The sequence below is a fragment of the Equus quagga genome, chromosome 2, assembly GCF_021613505.1.
Source record: "Equus quagga isolate Etosha38 chromosome 2, UCLA_HA_Equagga_1.0, whole genome shotgun sequence".
Lineage (NCBI taxonomy): Eukaryota > Metazoa > Chordata > Mammalia > Perissodactyla > Equidae > Equus > Equus quagga.
In genome coordinates this window covers 91617425-91634474 of record NC_060268.1, presented here as the reverse complement: position 1 = coordinate 91634474, position 17050 = coordinate 91617425, and the positions used below count along the sequence as shown (strand labels likewise).

The window sequence follows — 17050 nt, the reverse complement described above, 5'->3', positions numbered from 1 at the left end:
GACATTTCATAGAAATGGAATCATACAGTGGCTGGCTTCTTTCACTTCGCACGATGTTTTCAAGGTTCATCCACGTTGCAGCAAGCGTAGGAGCTTCATTCATTTTCATGGCTGAACTTGGTTTATCCGTTCATCAGTTGATGGACATTTGGTTAGTTTCCAGTTGTTGACTATTAATGATGCTGTAATGAACATTCACGTCTAAGTTTTTGTATGAACATACGTTTTCAGTTCTCTTGGGTATGTATCTAGGAGAAGAATTGCTGGGTCCTATGATAACCCTATATTTAACTTTTTTGAGGAACTGCCAAACTATTTTCCATAGTGGCTGCACCATTTTACGATTCCATCAGTAATGCACGAGGGTTCCAATTTCTCTGTATCCGCATTGACATTTCTTATTACCTTTTTGATTTTAGCCATCCTAGCAGGTGTGTGAAATAGCATCCCATGTGGTTTTGATTTTGATTGTCCTGATGACTAATGTTGACCATCTTCTCACGTGCTTATTGGCCATTTGTGTATCTTCTTTGGACAAATATCTATTCAAATTCTTTGCCCACTTTAAAACTGAGTTGTCCTTCTGTTGTTATGAGCCATTTATATATTCTAGATATTAGATCCTTATCTAATACTTACAAATATTTCCCCCCATTTTGTGGGTTGTCTTTTCACCTTTTTGATAGTGTCCTTTGAAAAGTTTAAAATTTTGATGCAGTTCAATTGGTCTATTTTTTCCTTTGGTTGCTTGTGTCTTAGGTGTCATATCTCAGAAACTATTGCCTGGTCCAAGGCCGTGAAGATTTATGCCTATTTTCCCCGAAGAGCTTTACAGTTTTAGCTCTTACATTTAGGTACTTGATCTATTTTGAGTTAATTTTTGTATAAAGTGTGATGCGGGAGTCCAATTTTATTCTTTTGTGGCTATTCTGAAAGTCCAGCACAGTTTGTTGAAAAGACTATTCTTTCTCCATCGAATTGTCTGGGCACTCTTGTTGAAAATCAATTGACCATAGATGCATGGGATTTATTTCTGGGCCCTCAATTCTATTCCATGGATCTCTATGTCTAGCCTTATGCTAGTCCCACACAGTCTTGATTACTGTAGCTTTGTAGTAAGTTTTGAAATTGGAAAGTATGTCTTCCAATTTTGTTCTTTTTTTCCCCCCAAAGATTGTTCTGACTATTTTGGGTCCCTTACATTCTTATATGAATCCTAGGATCAGCTTGTCAATTTCTGCAAAAATGACAGCTGTCTTTTTGACAAGGATTGTGTTGAACTTGTATATCAATTTGGGGAGTATTGCCATCTCAACAATATAAGTCTTTCGATCCATGAACAAGATATCTTTCCATTTATTTAGGTCTTCCTTACTTTCTATGTTTTATAGTGTTCCGTTTACAAGTCTTGCACTGCTTTGGTTAAATTTATTCTTAAGTATTTTATTTTTTGATGTGACTGTAAATGGAGTTGTTTATTTAATTACATTTTTGTATTCATTTCTAGTGTAAGAAACGCAAGTGATTTTTGTATATTGATCTTTTATCCTGCAACCTTGCTGAACTTGTTTATTAGCTTTAGTAGATTTTCTGTGTGTGTGGATTCTTTAGGGTTTTCTATACACAGTATAAGATTGTATCATCTGTGAATAGAGATACAGATAATGTTACTTCTTCCTTTTCAACTTGGATGTCTTTATTTCTTGCCTGATTGTCCTGGCTAGGCCCTCCACTGCCGTGTGGAATAGAAGGGGTGAGAGCTCACATCCTTGTCTCGTTCCTGATCTTAGGGGAAACATGCAGTCTTTCACCACTAAGTATGATGTTAGCTGTGGGTTTTTCATAGACAGTCCTTATCGGGTGATGAGGCTCCCTTTTACTCCTAGTTTGTTGATGGTTTTATCATGAACGGGTGTTGGGTTTTATCAAGTGATTTTTCTGTGACTATCGAGTTAATCATACGTGGTTTTTTCCTTCTGAACAGTTTTAAGAAGGGCCTCCTGCCAGTAGTAAATTGGTCCCAACGAGGTCTCAAAATAGCTCGTAGGGGAGATGACTGGCTGTTCTTTTTTTTGGCTAGTCTGATTGGAACACTATTATTAAAATTATTTACTTGTAGGGCCGGCCTAGTGGCGCAGTGGTTAAGTTCCTAGGTTCTGCTTTGGCCACCCGGGGTTAGCCGGTTTGGACCCCGGTTTCGGACCTACGCACCCCTTGATAAGTCATGCTGTGGCAGGCGTCCAACATATAAAGTAGAGGAAGATGGGCACGGATGTTAGCTCAGGGCCAGTCTTCCTCAGCAAAAAAGAGGAGGATTGGTGGCAGATGTCAGCTCAGGGCTAATCTTCCCCCCCCCCCAAAAGTTATTTACTTGTAAATAGGTAATACTTGCACACGATAAAAAAGAATCATTTAGTAAAAAGTCAGCTGTGACAAGTGAATCTCGTTCCTCTTAGGCAACCACTATGCTTATCCCTTGGATATCATCCATCTGTAGCTGCTTTTTTTCTACTCGGGCCCAGCGGGAGAGTTGGCACAGAGCCGTTATGGCCTGCAAATTCTAAAATACTTCCTCTCTGGCCCTTTACAGAAAAAGTGTGCTGATTCCTTTTTCAAGTCTCTTACCATTTCAAAGGATGCTGCTATGCCATCTTGGCACACGTCATTTTACACAGGTGAGTTGCTGTAGAATGACTTGTATAAGTGGAACTGCTAGGTCTCATCGTCTCGGCATTTGTCATTCTGATAGGTACTGCCAAGTAGCACGGCGAAGTTGAGCCAATTCACACTTCCTCCAACAAGGCAGGCTAGGGCCTGTTCCCCACAGCCTGGCGCTAACCGTGCGCTAATAATTTCATGCTTGCCAAACTCATAAGTGAAACATGGCACTCATTGTACTTTTAATTTGCATTTTCCTTATGAATAAGGTCGAGCATCTTTTCTTAAGGCTAAAATTAAACAACAAGAAACCAACTCCTTCTGTGCCCTTTCCTGCCCAGGCGAACCAGGACTCTGGGCCTGGTCGCCGGCACCACACAGGATGCGGGGCGTGGCCGGGGCGGAGGCGGGGGCTGCGGACCCCTTGGTCCCCCTTCCCTCCCGGGCCGCGGAGCCCCGCCCCGAGCCCGCCTCCGATCGGCCTGGGCTGAGCCGGCGGCCCGGTGGGCGGGGCGGCGCCGCCCGATTTATCTGCGTCCGGGCGGCTGAGGGCGAGCCCGCGTGTCCCTGCCGAGCCCCGCGCTGGTCCCTCCGCAGCATGTCCGGCCCCCGCCTGCTGGCCGCGCTCTGCGGCGCGCTCCTGGGCGCCTCGGGCCTCTTCGCCGCCTCGGGTGAGTGCACCGCCCGCGCCCGCGCCCGCGCCCTCCTCCCCGCGCGCGCTCGGATGTCCGCCGCGCGCCTCCCTCCACCTCTGCTGTTTACAAACTTGGGCGAAGCGCCGGGGCCGTGCGGAGGGGCGACCTCCCCGACCCGGGGCGGGGATGCGCGCGGCCTCCGCTGCTGTCTCCGCGCCTGGGGCTCTTAGCCGGTCCTACGGGCTGGAGCGTTTGGGCGGCGACTTGGGACACCGGTGACAGCCCCGCCGCCCCCCCCAGGAATGGGGCTTACGCATAACAAAGGAATCCGCTGTGTCGGGCCTCTCTTTGCCCATCTGTAAAATGAGGCCATTGAAGTGCGTGCCTCGCGCGCGCCTTCCACCTAGAAGTTTCTGGGACTCTTGTATTGATGAGGGTTCTGCAGCAAACTTTGTCTGGCAAGTCCCTCCCCAGCCCTGGCGGCCGGTCGGTTCATTGGAGTTTTGCGCCCCTGCTCGTAGATGTTCCGGCAGCTAAGCCGGGGTTGGGGGTGGGGACACGGATGGACGGACTGGGGGCTGGGGAGTCGGAATGGACGGGGCTCTAGGTGGGGCCCAGGAGGGGCATAGAGTCTAGGGAGGGGCTTAGAAAAAGGGCTGCTTCCTGCGGTGGCGGCTCCGACTCCCCCCCCGCGGCCTTGGCCTGCTGCTGTATCTTCCTTGGTCCTCCTCCCCCGGCTAAGAGGCCTCCGCCCTCCAGCAGGCGGTCATGGGGACGCCCGTCCCCTGCGCCGGGGGCCACGCAGTCCCCTCCAGGGCTGGGAAAAGGATGCCCCCTGTCTGTGTGTGTAGGGGGGGATATCAAGGACTCTCCAGGCGCCCCTTCCATCCTTGTCTGGTAGAAATAGGATTGACTGGAGCAAGGGGAGGGGTCCCAGCTGAGCCCTGGCTCTGCCATCCGGTGACAGCCTGACCCCCAGGCCTGCAGCGGAAGCCTTAAGGGCACTCCAGGCTTCCACGCTCTTGGGAGCTGGTGGCTCTCCCCAGCGACCCTGAGAGACGGCTGGGTCTCTGATGTCCCTTTCCACTCCTCTCTGTCCCCACAGCTGCGCTCTGGCACAGCACCCCTGGGGAGATCCCCCAGAGGGCAGGACCTGACATCCGGCAGGTGGTTTAGCTCAGGTTGATCTGGCTCCTCCTGGAAGAGGGAAGCATCTCGGCTGCTGTGCGCAGGTGTGTCAGTGCAAGACCTGCCTGGTGGGAGGCGCCTCTCACTTTCCCTTTTTCCCACTGGACGGCGTTGCCCCGGAGCATACAGGGAGGGACCGCTTTGCCCCGGAGCCATATAGGGAGGGGACGCGGTTGGGACTGGAAAGAAGAGGAGCTGGATCTTTTTGGGACCGGAGCCCAGGACTCTGGCCATCCCCAAGCCTCTGTCGGTGGCGCTGCCCGCCACCTGCCAGGTCAGGGGAGGGGATTAACCTGCTATTTAAAGCCAGTGACTAATAGCTTGTCGGGAGTGGCCTTGAGCTCCTGAGGCCGGCCCCCAGATGGAACTCTGAGGGCTGCATCGCTCGTTAACGGTGTCCCCTTCCGTGGAGCCCTGGCCCTGCTCTCGGGGGCTTTGGGATTTCAGGGGGACCCTCCAGCCTGGGATGGTGTGACTCTGCGAGGAGGGAAAAAGATGTCTCACGTCTTACCCCCCATGTTGGGGTGGGGCATGGGATCTGGGGCAGCCCTTCTGGGATGCTAAGGTGGGCTGGAAGACCCTCCCTCTGCAGGCCTGCTTGACGTAGTGGGCAGCACTTTGCCAGAGTCAAGGGACTGGGGACAGGTTAATATGCACATCCGGCACCCAGGCCCCCAGCCAGAAGCTGTGAGGGCCTCTCTGGTGCTCCTCCCACCTCTGTTGTCTTGGTCCATGTTTCTCCAATCCTCCCTTCCTCCTCACCCCTTTGCCTGACTCCCTTTCAGCGGGAGGCCTGTGACAGCCTCCTGATGCTCTGCTCGTCTCCTGCCTCACGCGTTGCAGTCACATTTCCATCCGGTGGCAGAGGGATCTTCCTGGAGCTACAGACACTGCCCCCCGCCCCTCCCCAGGGGGAGTCCGGCCATCTCTGCAGGGGGCCTTGAGACTGATAATTTTTTCCTAGTGGACAGTGGTGGGGAGGCTGAGGAGGGTTAAGAGTCCCTGGTCTGCAGAAGGAAAGTCTGAACTTGTCCTTAAGGTCCCTCCCAGCTGGCCCCAGCCTACCTTTTCAGCCTTGTCTGTGTTCTCCAGTGTACCATGTCCCCATGCTCCTGCCTTTCTTTGCAATGTTCTTTCCTCGTTCCCCAGCCTGGCACACTCCCACTCTGTCTTTTGGACCCAGCGCACATGTCCCCTCCTCTGGGAGACCTCCATCTCCCTGGTGGAAGCCGTACCTCCAGTGGCCCCTCGGGCGGGCCTCTGTCACCGCTTATGGGCGCCTCTCCCTCACTGGGGGACTTGTCCGCCTCTTTCCCGTGGCTTGTGGGGGTCTGGCCTGCGCCTGGTTTCTCTGTCTTGGGCCCAGCCCACGCACGGTAGTTGGCTCTCCAAACATTTACCAAGTGAATGACTAGTTCCTGAGTCAGAGCTGCCATTGCAGGTGACTTCTGTGACTCCAGCCAGTGCCTCAATGGTGGGACCTGCTTGCTGGGCCAGGACGACCTCCCCTTCTACTGTCTCTGCCCTGAAGGCTTCACTGGCCTCATTTGCAACGAGACTGAGAAAGGTACCCGTCCTGGGCCGTGCCTGCCGTCCCACGCCAGGCTGCTGCGCTGAGCTCAAAGGGGACAGTGGGCCCCAGCACCTCGCCCATTGTCAGCCAGCTGTTCCCTGGGCGCTCCCAGGCTGTTTGGGAAGCTGGGTGCCTCCTGCATTTGCGCTAGTTCCCCTGTGACCCTCCTTGGCGCCTGGTGGGTCCCAGCACCATCAGGCAGGTTGCAGGAAGGTGGAGGTGACTGGAGGGGGCGGGCAGTGGGCTGAGTTTGTGAGTTGGGGTCGAGGGTCCCGTCTGCCGCTGCCTGTCTCTGTCCCCAGCTCCTTCCTGATCACCTGCCCATCTTAACCTGCTTCCCACTCCCCAGGTCCCTGTTTCCCAAACCCCTGTCAAAACGATGGCGAATGCCACGTGATCGACGACTCGCACCGCGGGGACGTGTTCACCCAGTACATCTGCAGCTGCCCTCGCGGCTACACGGGCACCCACTGTGAGACCAGTGAGTATCCGGGGGCGTCTGCTCTGGGGGCAGAGCTGGAGCCGCAGTGCTGGCCGCCCAGGGCACGTGCTGGCCGTGTTCCCTTGTGTCAAGGCTGCCTCTGGGTAGACTGAGGAGGGGACAGAGCCTCGGTTAGGCCACGGGGCCGGGGAGGAAGGGGGCCTGTTCTCCGTCCCCTAGCTTTTCCTGCCTGGCCCTCTCTCCTGGGACTGGAGGGGAGGGAGGGGCGGTGGGGCCCCGGGGGTCATGGGAGTACTGTTTCCTGGGTCATCATGAACCAAACACACAGCATTAGGGTTAAGTCTTGAGACTTTTCTGCCAAGAGGGGAGAAGAAACAGCTGCTTGATCTTTTAGAGCCAAGGAGGTCAGTAAATAAGGCTTGGGCCTCAGGGTCTGACAGTTCGTGGCCCACATTTGGCCTGTGACCTCCTCACAGAGCCCAGGGAGGAGGGGGAGGCCTGGGCAGGCCGGGCCGTCCCCTCCCGGTCAGGAGGTCGGAGGCCCAGCGTGTGCAGAGGGGCTGACCCGCCTGGCCTGCTGGGTTATCCCCGCAGCCCCAGAATGGCCCTGGGTGGGTGCCCAGCCGATGGAGACAGCAGCGGCTCTTCACGCTGACTGCCCTCCTGGTCCAGCTGGAGTCCCTTCCAGCAAACGGGTACTCCTCCTCAAGCTCTGTGGGGGGTGAGTCCACATCTGAGGCCCAGGGGTGGGTGTGTGGGGGTCCAGGTTTCTGCAGTCCAGGGGGTCTGTCACTGAGCATCTCGGGCAGGAGGCAGGTCGTTCTCCTTCCGGCAGAGGTGGGGCTTCTCTCTGAGGTTTGCTGACCTATAGAAGGAGCAGCGAGGGCTGGCCGCCTGGGTGGGAGCTGGGCCCTCGGGGAGAGCAGCTAAAATGCCTGCAATGCCAGTGCCCTTTGCCTCAGAGGAGCCAGCACTGCGGGCCGGGGCCCTGGGCTCTGGCCTGAGGCCCATGTGTTTGAGATCCTGGGTGGAGGAGTGTGTGTGTGTCGAGGGGGAGGGGGTTGCCAAGGCAGATGGAGCCCTGGGTGGGGCCACTAATTATGTGCTGGGGGCCCAGGTAATTATGGGCGTGCCTGAGTTGGAATTACCCACCTGGCCTCCTTCTGCTCCTCAGCCTGGGGTCTGCCCCTGGCTAGACATGGCAGCATCTGGGGCAGAGGGCAAGTCGGGGAGCCCGCCAGAGGGACCTTTGCAGCGCCTCCTTATTTGTTATGTGTGTGTTTCCTTGGAGCCCACAAGGACCCCACAGGCCCAAAGAGTGCACGTTTGGGTCCCTGAGGGTATGGCCATGGTGGGTGTGAGGACTTGGAGACCTGGGTTCAGATCGCTGCCCAGCGCTGGCCGGCTCTCCTCGTGGGCGTGTGGCCTCACTCCTTGCGAGGGTGTCAGAGCACCGAGCTCAGCATGAGCCTGGGGTGTTGGAGCAAGAGCAGATCCATCCTGGGTTCTGTGTTTGGGACCGAGGCCCAGGCACCCAGCGTGGGGACCCCTGGGGAGGAGAGAGGCTGGGCCCCATGACCACATCCTGGGATGAAGGTGAAGGTGATGGGACCTTGGCAGGGGCAGCTTCCCAGGTGCCTGGGTCAGGACCAGCAGTTGGAAGGGGCAGGGGGTGCAAGAGAAAACAGAATGGCATTCACGCCTCACCCGGAAAACGCCTGCCAGTGGGATTCTAGAAAACGCCAGGGAGATTTCTTACTGCTTTTTCTGCAGTGCACATCCTGCTCACTGCCGTCCGAGGGGCCCCTTCTCTCAAAGCCCCCCTCTGGGGGAAGGCGGGGGCTGGGCTGGACGTGGCGATCCTCCTGGTGGGGCAGGGAGCCTGAGGAAGAGGGGGCCACACTGCTGTTCTCTCCCGCTAGTCCCCCACCCCCAGAATGATTGCTGCTCGCTGCCCTGTAAAACCAGACCACCTACCTCACACAGCCTGGCGGGAGACTCCAGCTGCCAGTCATGGCCGGGCCACCAGTGCCGGCCTGGCCTGGGATCCCCCCGGCAGCCCCCGGTCCCTGCCCTGCTGACTCTGCCTGGCTGCTCTCTTCCTCACCATGCTCCTTTGCTTGGTACCTCCTCTTGGGCCCTCCTTGTCCCGTTGAGGTCTCTGCACTGGGTCCTCAGCAGAGGTCACACTGTCGTGTGCTCTCGTCCTCCGGCTCCCACCTGCCCGGGCTGCCAGCCGACTGCCATGTCCCTCCCTGCAGCCTGCGCCATGCCGCTGGGCATGGAGACGGGCGCCATCGCCGACGCGCAGATCTCCGCCTCGTCCGTGTACTTCGGCTTCATGGGGCTGCAGCGCTGGGTCCCGGAGCTGGCCCGCCTGCACCGCACGGGCATCGTCAACGCTTGGACGGCCAGCAACTATGACAAGAACCCCTGGATCCAGGTGTGGAAGGGACGGCCCTGGGGTGGACGGCGTGATGGGGGGCAGAGGGTGAGATGAGGGTGTCTGCGTTGGGGGGTCTGCGTATGTCCCTGCTGCGTTGGGACAGCGGGGGTCATAACGAGGTCCAGGTGGCAGGGAGCAGGTACCCATGGGTAAAGTATCTGTAAGTGGGGGGCAGTCTTCGGGGGCCTGGGGTAGGTGGGTAGGATGAGGGGGGCAGACCCCAGGCTAGGGAGGGGCTGTTGGCACTGGATGTGGGCCCTGGGGCCTCGTCCCTCCCATGTGCTGGGTCTGGAGCCTGAGAGGGCCAGTGAGAAAACCCACTCCTTTGTTCCCCGTCTCGGGGGGAGTGGTGGGACAGAAAGCATCCGGAGGTAAGGGTCTGGTCCTCCTTGTCCTGGTCCAGGTGAACCTCATGCGGAAGATGCGAGTGACAGGCGTGGTGACGCAGGGTGCCAGCCGCGGGGGCACTGCTGAGTACCTGAAGACTTTCAAGGTGGCCTACAGCGTTGATGGGCGCAAGTTCCAGTTCATCCGGGATGCAGGGGACTCAAAAGACAAGGTGAGGCTTGTTGGGGCCCTAAAGAAGGGCTGTGGTCAGCACCCCTTGGGGCTCCAGCGCTGTTGGAGGGCTCCCAGTGAGCGGAGAGTGCCCAGTGAGGGGAGAGTACCCAGTGAGGGGAGAGCACCCAGTGAGGGGAGAGCACCCAGTGAGGGGAGAGCACCCTGGGTGATGGGCCATGAAGAGGATCTTCACGTGCATCTTGGTTCCCAGAAATTAGGAAACCCAGATCGTGCCCATGTTCTGTGCTTACAAGGAACAGTCTCACTTTATAGATGAGAACAACGAGACTCGAAAAGGTTCAGTGACCTGTGGGGGGTGGCTGTCGTGCTGGAGCTCGGATGCATTTTGAACCTTCATGGCTACTATGTACGGTTGTGCAGGTTGTATATTGCTCAAGGATGTCATTACTAAGTGAGCACCATTCACACTATAGACTTTCTATGTTTGTGTACTTCTGTCTGTCGGAAAGTTGTTATAATAAAGTGTCCTGAGAAAGGAGTGTCTTTTCCTAACTTCCACAGAGGCACCCTATAGATTATAGGTGGTCCTGTGTGAAAGGCAGGGGGTTTGTGCCCCGGCCCCGTGATGACCAAGGAAGGTGTGAGGAGGGGAACCTGTATGGAGGGCTGTGGGGTGGCCAGAGCAGAGCTGAGCCTCTGCTGAGGAGGCTCAGCAGAGGAGGACGGCAAGGCAGCCCCAGGAGGGGGCACAGCCTGTACTGCCTCACTCCTCCAGCCTGCCTCTTCCCTCCTAGGTGTTTGTGGGAAATGTGGACAACAGTGGCCTGAAGGTCAACATGTTCGACGTCCCTCTGGAGGTGCAGTACGTGAGGCTGGTGCCCGTTGCCTGCCATCATGGCTGTACCCTGCGCTTCGAGCTCCTGGGCTGTGAGGTGAATGGTGAGTGCTGGGGCGGGGTCGGGCCTGGGCGGGGTGGGTGGCTTTCCCTGCCCCGCTTCTCAGAGCTGAGCTGGGGGGACGCGCATGAGGCAGGTCACCCGGCCACACGGTCCTGCCCGGTGTCCCTGTCTGCCACCCATGGCATTCTGGTCGGTAGAGAAAAAGACGCTGCTTCCGTTTTCACAGTATTTTCACGCTTCTGAGTGGTTCCCTGAGCTTCTGGAATGCGTTTGTGCTGTTGCACAGCCCTCGGCCCTGAGGCAGGAGCTCGTCTGTTTTGTTCACTGCTGTGTGGCCAGTGCCTGGCTCGTAGGTGCTCTGTGTGTATACTTGGAGTGAACGAATGAAGAATCGATGAATGAGAGAAGGGAGGCCCAGATGAATGAGTGATCAGGGGCATACAGCTGGCAAGTGTGAAACTTTGATCTGGATCCCTGGGCTTCTGACGCCCCCCCAGCCAGTGCTTTCCCCCCCGGACCTCCTGTGGTCTGCATTCAGGAGAAATAGGGCTGGATCTGGGGCTTCCTGCTACCCTTTCCAGAGAATTCCAGATAGAGGGATAGGGGGACAGAGAGGCACAGTGTCTGCAGAGCCAGAAAACACTCAGCGTTGGAGAGTTCGGGGTGCAGGGGCTGGACTGACGGTGTGGCTCAGCGGGCTGGCGCTCTGAGGTCTGGGTGTCCCTCTCTTTGCAGCCATGGCACCCCCTGCTGGCCCACAGTGGGACTGCAGAGCGCAGGAGGAGCCGCTCCGCCTTTCTAGTCCTTCCCAAGACCCGCCCACCATGTGGCGCCTCCTCCTGTCATCCCCTTTGAGACCTGCCCGGTGCCCCTCTCAGCTGAGTTCTGTGGCTGGCTTCGCTTAGTCTTTTTCTAAGTGTGGACTTCAGTCGGCGTGTCCAGCTCGGGGGCTCACTGCCTTCTGAGCCTGATGGTTTAGTGGGGAGTGAAGGTCAGGTGATCGGTGAAGGACAGACGGGTCTGGGCGCCCCAGCCTGGCTCCTCTCCCCCGAGAATCTGGGTCTGAACCTGTGGCTGTTCCAGTTGCCACGTGGCCTGTCGTGGCTGGCTCCCTCGGAGGCCACCAGAGGGCGAGCCTGCCAGCCGAGGGGTGAGGCGGCCTGGCTGTGGCCGCAGGTCTGGACCCGCCCCTTTCCTAGCAGCCCTCCCTCTCTTCGCAGGCAGGGGTGGCGTCCTTGGTGAGTCCATCAGTTATTTAACTCAGTGGACATTTATTAAGATATTTATCAAGCTCCTCTGAGCACCTGGCTCCAGGGAGCAATACCGGTGAGATCCCTGACCTCGTGGAACTTGAATTCTAGTGAGGGAGGCTGATGCCAGACGAAGAGCAAAGAGAAGAAAAACTAGAGGGTGATGCCGGGAGGGCGACTTGCGGAGTGGGGAGGGGAGGGGACGGCACAGGGACTGCCCTGCTGGGATGGCCTTTGAGTGGAGGCTGGAATGATGGAGAGCAAGCCACATGAAGAACGGGGGAAGAGCATTCCAGGCGAGGAGTTGGCGAGTGCAGGGACCCTGGGTCGTGTCGAGGGGATGGAAGGCAGGCCAGTGGGGCTGGAGCCTAGAGAGTGAGGGCAGCTGGTGAGTGATGAGGCCGGAGAGGAGGATGGAGCAGACCGGCCAGGGCAGTGTGGACCATTTGAGGCTTCAGGTCTTTACCTCAGATAAAGCTTGCCCATGGGATGTGATTAGAGTTGTGTCTGGGCGAGAGCCCTCAGGCTGTGTGGGTTATGGGGCAGAGGGCCGCTGTGCAGAGGGGACACCTGCGGGAACCTGGGTGCTTGGATCAGGAAGGTGGAGTCAGTGGGTTAGAGCGCTCAGCTCTCAGTGGGCTCCGTGGGCCAGCAGCCTGAGCATCACCGGAGCTTGTAGAGTGTAGACTCCAGCCCCACCCTAGACCGCTGAGACAGAATCCGCATTTTAACGAGACCCCAGGGGATCTGTGAGAAGCACTGCTGTATATCTCATTTTATGGATGGGGCCTGGAGAGGGAAGGGACTCCTAGGGTCACATAGTGAGTGCTGGAGCCGCGAGCCCTGGGCTTGGCGCCCTCCCAGCTGCATCTCCCCAGGAAGGCTGTCCGACTGCCTGGGGAGGCCTGAAAGTGAGGGGCATGGACTGCTGGAAGCAGATGATCTAGGAGAGGCCTCCTCGAGCGGATGATGCGACTTGGCGTCCTCTTTGAAGCTGCCCCAGGCCTTAGCTGGCATCGGGACGAGCCACCTCCCAGCCCAGTGGGTTCCCTGTGTGTCGGGGGGGGTTTCCTGGTGCACCGCCCTCATGGAGATGGTACAATTGGCATCTTTATGCTTGCCAGGCACATGTCTGTAGTAGGGAGGGTGCATGCATCTGGGGCGACAGTGACGTGAAGCTGCGGGGTAGAGGCATGGCTTTCTAGCCCCCCCACCCCCAAGTCCCCAAAGGGACAGAGTTGTGGAGCGGGGATTCTGCAGGTGGGAGACACGCCCCACTCTCTCGAGAGTTTTCTCTTCTCCTGCCCAGCCCTGACTGTCCTCGCCACCTGCACGTGCAGGTGACTAGTGCAGAGCGGCTGGCACATTCCTGAGGGCGGAGCAGACCTGACGGCACCCCCAGGGCTCAGTGTGGAGTGCGTGAAGGCGTCTGGGAGACACTGAGGGATGGGCTGCTGGAGAGGGTGCAGGATGCCCCCTGAGCCCCAGGAGTCCCGACTTCCCTGACCTCCACCTGCTGGAGGACGGGAATGTTGTCCGTCCATCGCCAGGTCCCCACCGGGCGGGACTTCGGCTCTGGGTGGGTGCGTGGTGGTGGAGATGATGTCACCGTGTGCTGCCGTGGGTAGGAGTTCATGTGTGTCACTCTCAGCCTCAGTTTTCTCTCTGTGGAATGGTGACTCACTTCCTCTTTGTTCGGGTTTTTGCGGGTAATGCCTGATGTAAGCACTGAATCCCTGAGATGGTTGTTATTAATGTTGCTGATGACAATCCCAGGACTCAGCGTGCGGGTTGCAGCTGTACCACAGGAGTGACAGAGGAAGTGCTGGGAGTCCAGAGGAGGGACGAGTCCCGCCTGAGTTGGGTGGTCAGGGCACCCTTCCTGGAGGAGGTGTCTCAGGAGTCAGGCTGTGAAGGCGGGTGGGAGGTGGTGGATCAGGGCCTGCCCTGTGCTGGGGTCGGGGGTTGGGGGAATGAACTCTGAAGGACAAGTCAGGATCGGGGTGGGCGCTGAGAGCAGCTGGCTGAGGTGAGGAGTGCGGGGGCAGATGGGTGGCTCTAGAAGGTGCAAGGAGCATCTGTCTGTTGTCCAAGAGGATTCAGGGGCTGGTCAGGATCTGCAGAGTTCTTTCCCTTTCTTGCCTGTGTCACAGCCCTGGGAGGCTGTGGATCCCGAATGTGGTGACAGCCCCCCTTCCTAGCAGGATGTGCTGAACCACTGGGCCTGGAGGACAACAGCATCCCCGACAGGCAGATCACTGCCTCCAGCACCTACCGGACCTGGGGCCTGAACGCCTTCAGCTGGTACCCCTTCTACGCACGGCTGGACAAGCAGGGCAAGTTCAACGCCTGGACCGCCCAAAGCAACTCTGCCTCCGAGTGGCTGCAGGTGGGCCGGCCCCTCCTGGGGCGCAGGGCTGGGCTCGGCTGGGACCCGCTGGGACCGGGTGGGGCTACCGGACCTCCACCCTCCACCTGGCTCAGGCTGCTGCTCCCCAAGAGGGAGTTTCTCAAAAGCCTGGTTTTTCTTTGGCTTTGCTCTTTCTTCCTCCCGTGTGCCCCCGCTTCTTCTGATTCTGTAACTCCAGAGGGAGAGCGGGAGCTCAGCACTGCCTCCACCAGCCCCAGGTGGAGAAAGGGCGTGTGTGGGTGTGGGTGTGGGTAGGGTCGTGCCCCCTCTACTGGCCGCCACAGCATGACAAGTGAGCCCTCGGACAGTGGGGCAGGGTTCGGGGGGGGGACATGTGACCAGACGCTGTGGGATTTTTCCGCCTGAGCACCGAGCATATGCATTCGGCCCCATTGTCTGGGACACACCGTGAGACAGCGCTTGGATTTCACGGGAAACCTGGGCATCTGCTCATTGTGTAGATGACGAAACTGAGTCTTTGTCTGGGGCCCACCTGCTGGTTGGCAGTGAGTTGGGTTGCAAGCTGGGTCTTGGGGCTGCACGTCCAGGGGGGCAGCTGGCAGCCTCCCCGGGGCACTAGGAGCCAGAGGTCTGTCTCGAGGCCCCCAGGGGCATGATATTCTGTGGAGCCGGTTCCGTCAGGAGCCGCCCGCCTGTGGACTCCCCTCAGGACCAGCGGCAGGCTGTGTGCAGCCCTGCAGGGGCCCCGGGAGCCGTTCCTGCCCCTCCAGGCTCCAGCCCTTCCTGCCTGATCCCCATCATCCGAGGGGCTGGCCGGGGCCCAGGTCTGAAATCGGGGCTTCCGCGCGGTGACTGCGAACAGTGTCTGACAGAGTAGGTGGTGGTGTTTATGTCCATTTTATAGAAGAGGAAACTGAGGCTCTGCCAGGTGAAGTGGCTTTCCCCAGACGAGAGTTCATGCCCCGGTGTGTTTGCCTTTTCTTGCTTCATGGAGATGCTTCAGGCAAAGAAAACGTGGTTGGTTTTTCCTATAGGTCGACCTGGGCTCCCAGAAGCAGGTGACCGGGGTCGTTACCCAGGGAGCCCGAGACTTCGGCCACATCCAGTACGTGGCAGCCTACAAGGTGTCCCACAGTAATGACGGCGTGAACTGGACCGAGTACCGGGACCAGAGGGCCGCAGACAGCAAGGTGAGTGTCCGGCCGCCTGCCCCACATGGCCCCAGGGGTGCCTGGCCTGTGCTCTGCCAGGAGGGGGCTGGCCTGGGGCCCTCCTGACACTCTCTCTGCCTCCAGATCTTCCCTGGCAACTTGGACAATAATTCCCACAAGAAGAACATGTTTGAGACGCCCTTCCTGGCTCGCTTCGTGCGCATTCTGCCTGTGGCCTGGCACAACCGCATCACGCTGCGCGTGGAGCTGCTGGGCTGTTAGGGGTAGGCCGGACCGAGGCCACTGGGAGGGCCGTGGGGCACCTGCCCCTTCTCCGGTCCTCCTGGCTTCTGTGGGCCTGCCGCCTCCTCCACCCTCCCTCCTGATTGTAGCTAACCTGGTGGCGCGGGTTCCACCCTCCCTCCTTCCTTCCACCTCCCACATGCCCCCTGCGCCCAGCCCTCCTGCCATCCCTTGTTGAAGGCGCTGTGGGAGGGGAGGAGGTCTGGGATGGACAGGGAAGGGCGAAGTAGGGCATGTGTGACCTGCACCTCTCAGACCCCCGATTCCAGCCTCTGTCCTCCCCAGCCCCTCTCCCACACCTTACATTCCATGGCCCTGGAGGAAGGCCCTCAGGCGCCAGGCGGGAGATAATGGCCTCCTGCCCCTCAGCCCTGACGCGTGATGCTGCCACTCCTGCTGTTGCCACCTAGCCCCCGACACTTCCCCTCCTTATCTCCTTGGAGCCCCTCTTGACCCTTGTCCTGAAGCCTAGAAAGAGACCGGAAGGGGGTGGGGTGGGTCCATGGAGAGAGAGGGGAGGAGGTGGGTGGGCATGGGGGGCCCTCTGTGCTGGTTGTTCACCCAAGAGTACACAGGCAGCTTCCAAAATATATTTATATCACCCCCTGGAACTCTTGCTGTGGTTCATCATTGCTCCTTTGAAATGGGCCTCGGCTTGTGCTGGTCCCCACCCCCCACCCTCGTCCACCCCAAGCCCCAGACTCCTTGTGTCGCTTGCCTGACGACAGAGCGCTTAACAGCAGCAGGAGGCAGCCAGGACTTTGAGTCCCAATCCTTGGGCTCCTCCTCCAGATCCCTGCAGCTCTGGGGCCTCAGGCGCCAGCCTGGTGAGGGGTCCAGGGGTGCCTGGTACAGAGGCTGTCTCCCTTTGCTTCCTTGCCACGCCAGGAGGACAGGCTGGTGCTGCTGGTTTTCCCCTTCAGCACTTTGCATTTTCTCTGCAGCTGGAGTGGTGGGCTGGAGGGACTAGTCGAAACTCCATGAGCCTGGGCTGCTTTCAGAACTGTGGGGGGCCCCAGGGTGGGGTGCAGTGTGGGATGGCAGGGACTGGGGCTCTGCCAGGTGGGTCCGAGGCTCGTGGGAGGCCGCTGGCATCTTTACTCCGGGGCTTGGAGGAAAGCCCCAGGGGAACTGTGATCCTTTGCCCTCCCCTATGCAGGGGCCGGCAGGAAGTGGCCAGGGGGGGCAGTGCCCTGGTGATCTGAGCGGGGGTGCTGGCGGCTAGAGGAGGACTGCTAGCCGGGAAAGGGGCACATGAAACCACTCTAGTGTTCAAGGCCTTGGGACACAAGGTGAATTTTCTGGCACGAACTTTGGGAGCCGTGCTATGATATGACAGGCACCTCTGGGCAGCAGATCTGGCCACGCGGCTGCCAAAGGCAGGGTGTGGTTTCGTGGAACTTGGTCAGGGAACTTAGTCTGGAATTGGCTCCTTCCTGACAGCTGCTGTTGCCAGGGCTTCTTGGCTGGGCAGGGACAGAAGTAAAGGCCCAGGCTCTTGTCTCTGAATGAACGGGGGGTCTCGGGCTCCCCACCCCTAGGGTCCCTCGGCCCCCTCCTTCCTGTGTCAGGGCTCTCCTCTGCAGAGCTTCATGGATTGGGTTTGGAGTCT

The 17050-nt window shown here is 58.3% G+C and overlaps 1 protein-coding gene across 3 annotated transcripts; it reads left to right on the top strand.

Annotated features, from left to right (window-relative positions):
• Window positions 1-3176: 3176 nt before the first annotated feature.
• MFGE8 (milk fat globule EGF and factor V/VIII domain containing) lies at window positions 3177-16049 on the top strand. 3 transcript variants are annotated; one of them, XM_046654976.1, is made up of 9 exons: window positions 3177-3329; window positions 5923-6048; window positions 6404-6535; window positions 8758-8939; window positions 9346-9501; window positions 10259-10403; window positions 13818-14002; window positions 15019-15174; window positions 15280-16049. In XM_046654976.1, the coding sequence occupies exons 1-9, from the start codon at window positions 3257-3259 to the stop codon at window positions 15415-15417; spliced, it is 1293 nt and encodes a 430-aa protein (XP_046510932.1). In that variant the 5' UTR covers window positions 3177-3256; the 3' UTR covers window positions 15418-16049. The 3 variants fall into 3 exon arrangements, with proteins under 3 accessions (XP_046510932.1, XP_046510931.1, XP_046510933.1); XM_046654975.1 differs by having other exon boundaries at window positions 13815-14002; XM_046654977.1 differs by lacking the exon at window positions 5923-6048 and having other exon boundaries at window positions 3180-3329; window positions 13815-14002.
• The last annotated feature ends 1001 nt before the right edge of the window (window positions 16050-17050 follow it).

Excerpts from the sequence above, each read along its gene's own strand:
- MFGE8 (XM_046654975.1), top strand. The coding sequence starts at position 3,257 with ATGTCCGGCCCCCGCCTGCTGGCCGCGCTCTGCGGCGCGCTCCTGGGC. Across the intron at positions 14,003-15,018 it reads CTGCCTCCGAGTGGCTGCAG|GTCGACCTGGGCTCCCAGAA; the intron begins GTGGGCCGGCCC and ends TTTTTCCTATAG. Across the intron at positions 15,175-15,279 it reads AGAGGGCCGCAGACAGCAAG|ATCTTCCCTGGCAACTTGGA; the intron begins GTGAGTGTCCGG and ends CTCTGCCTCCAG.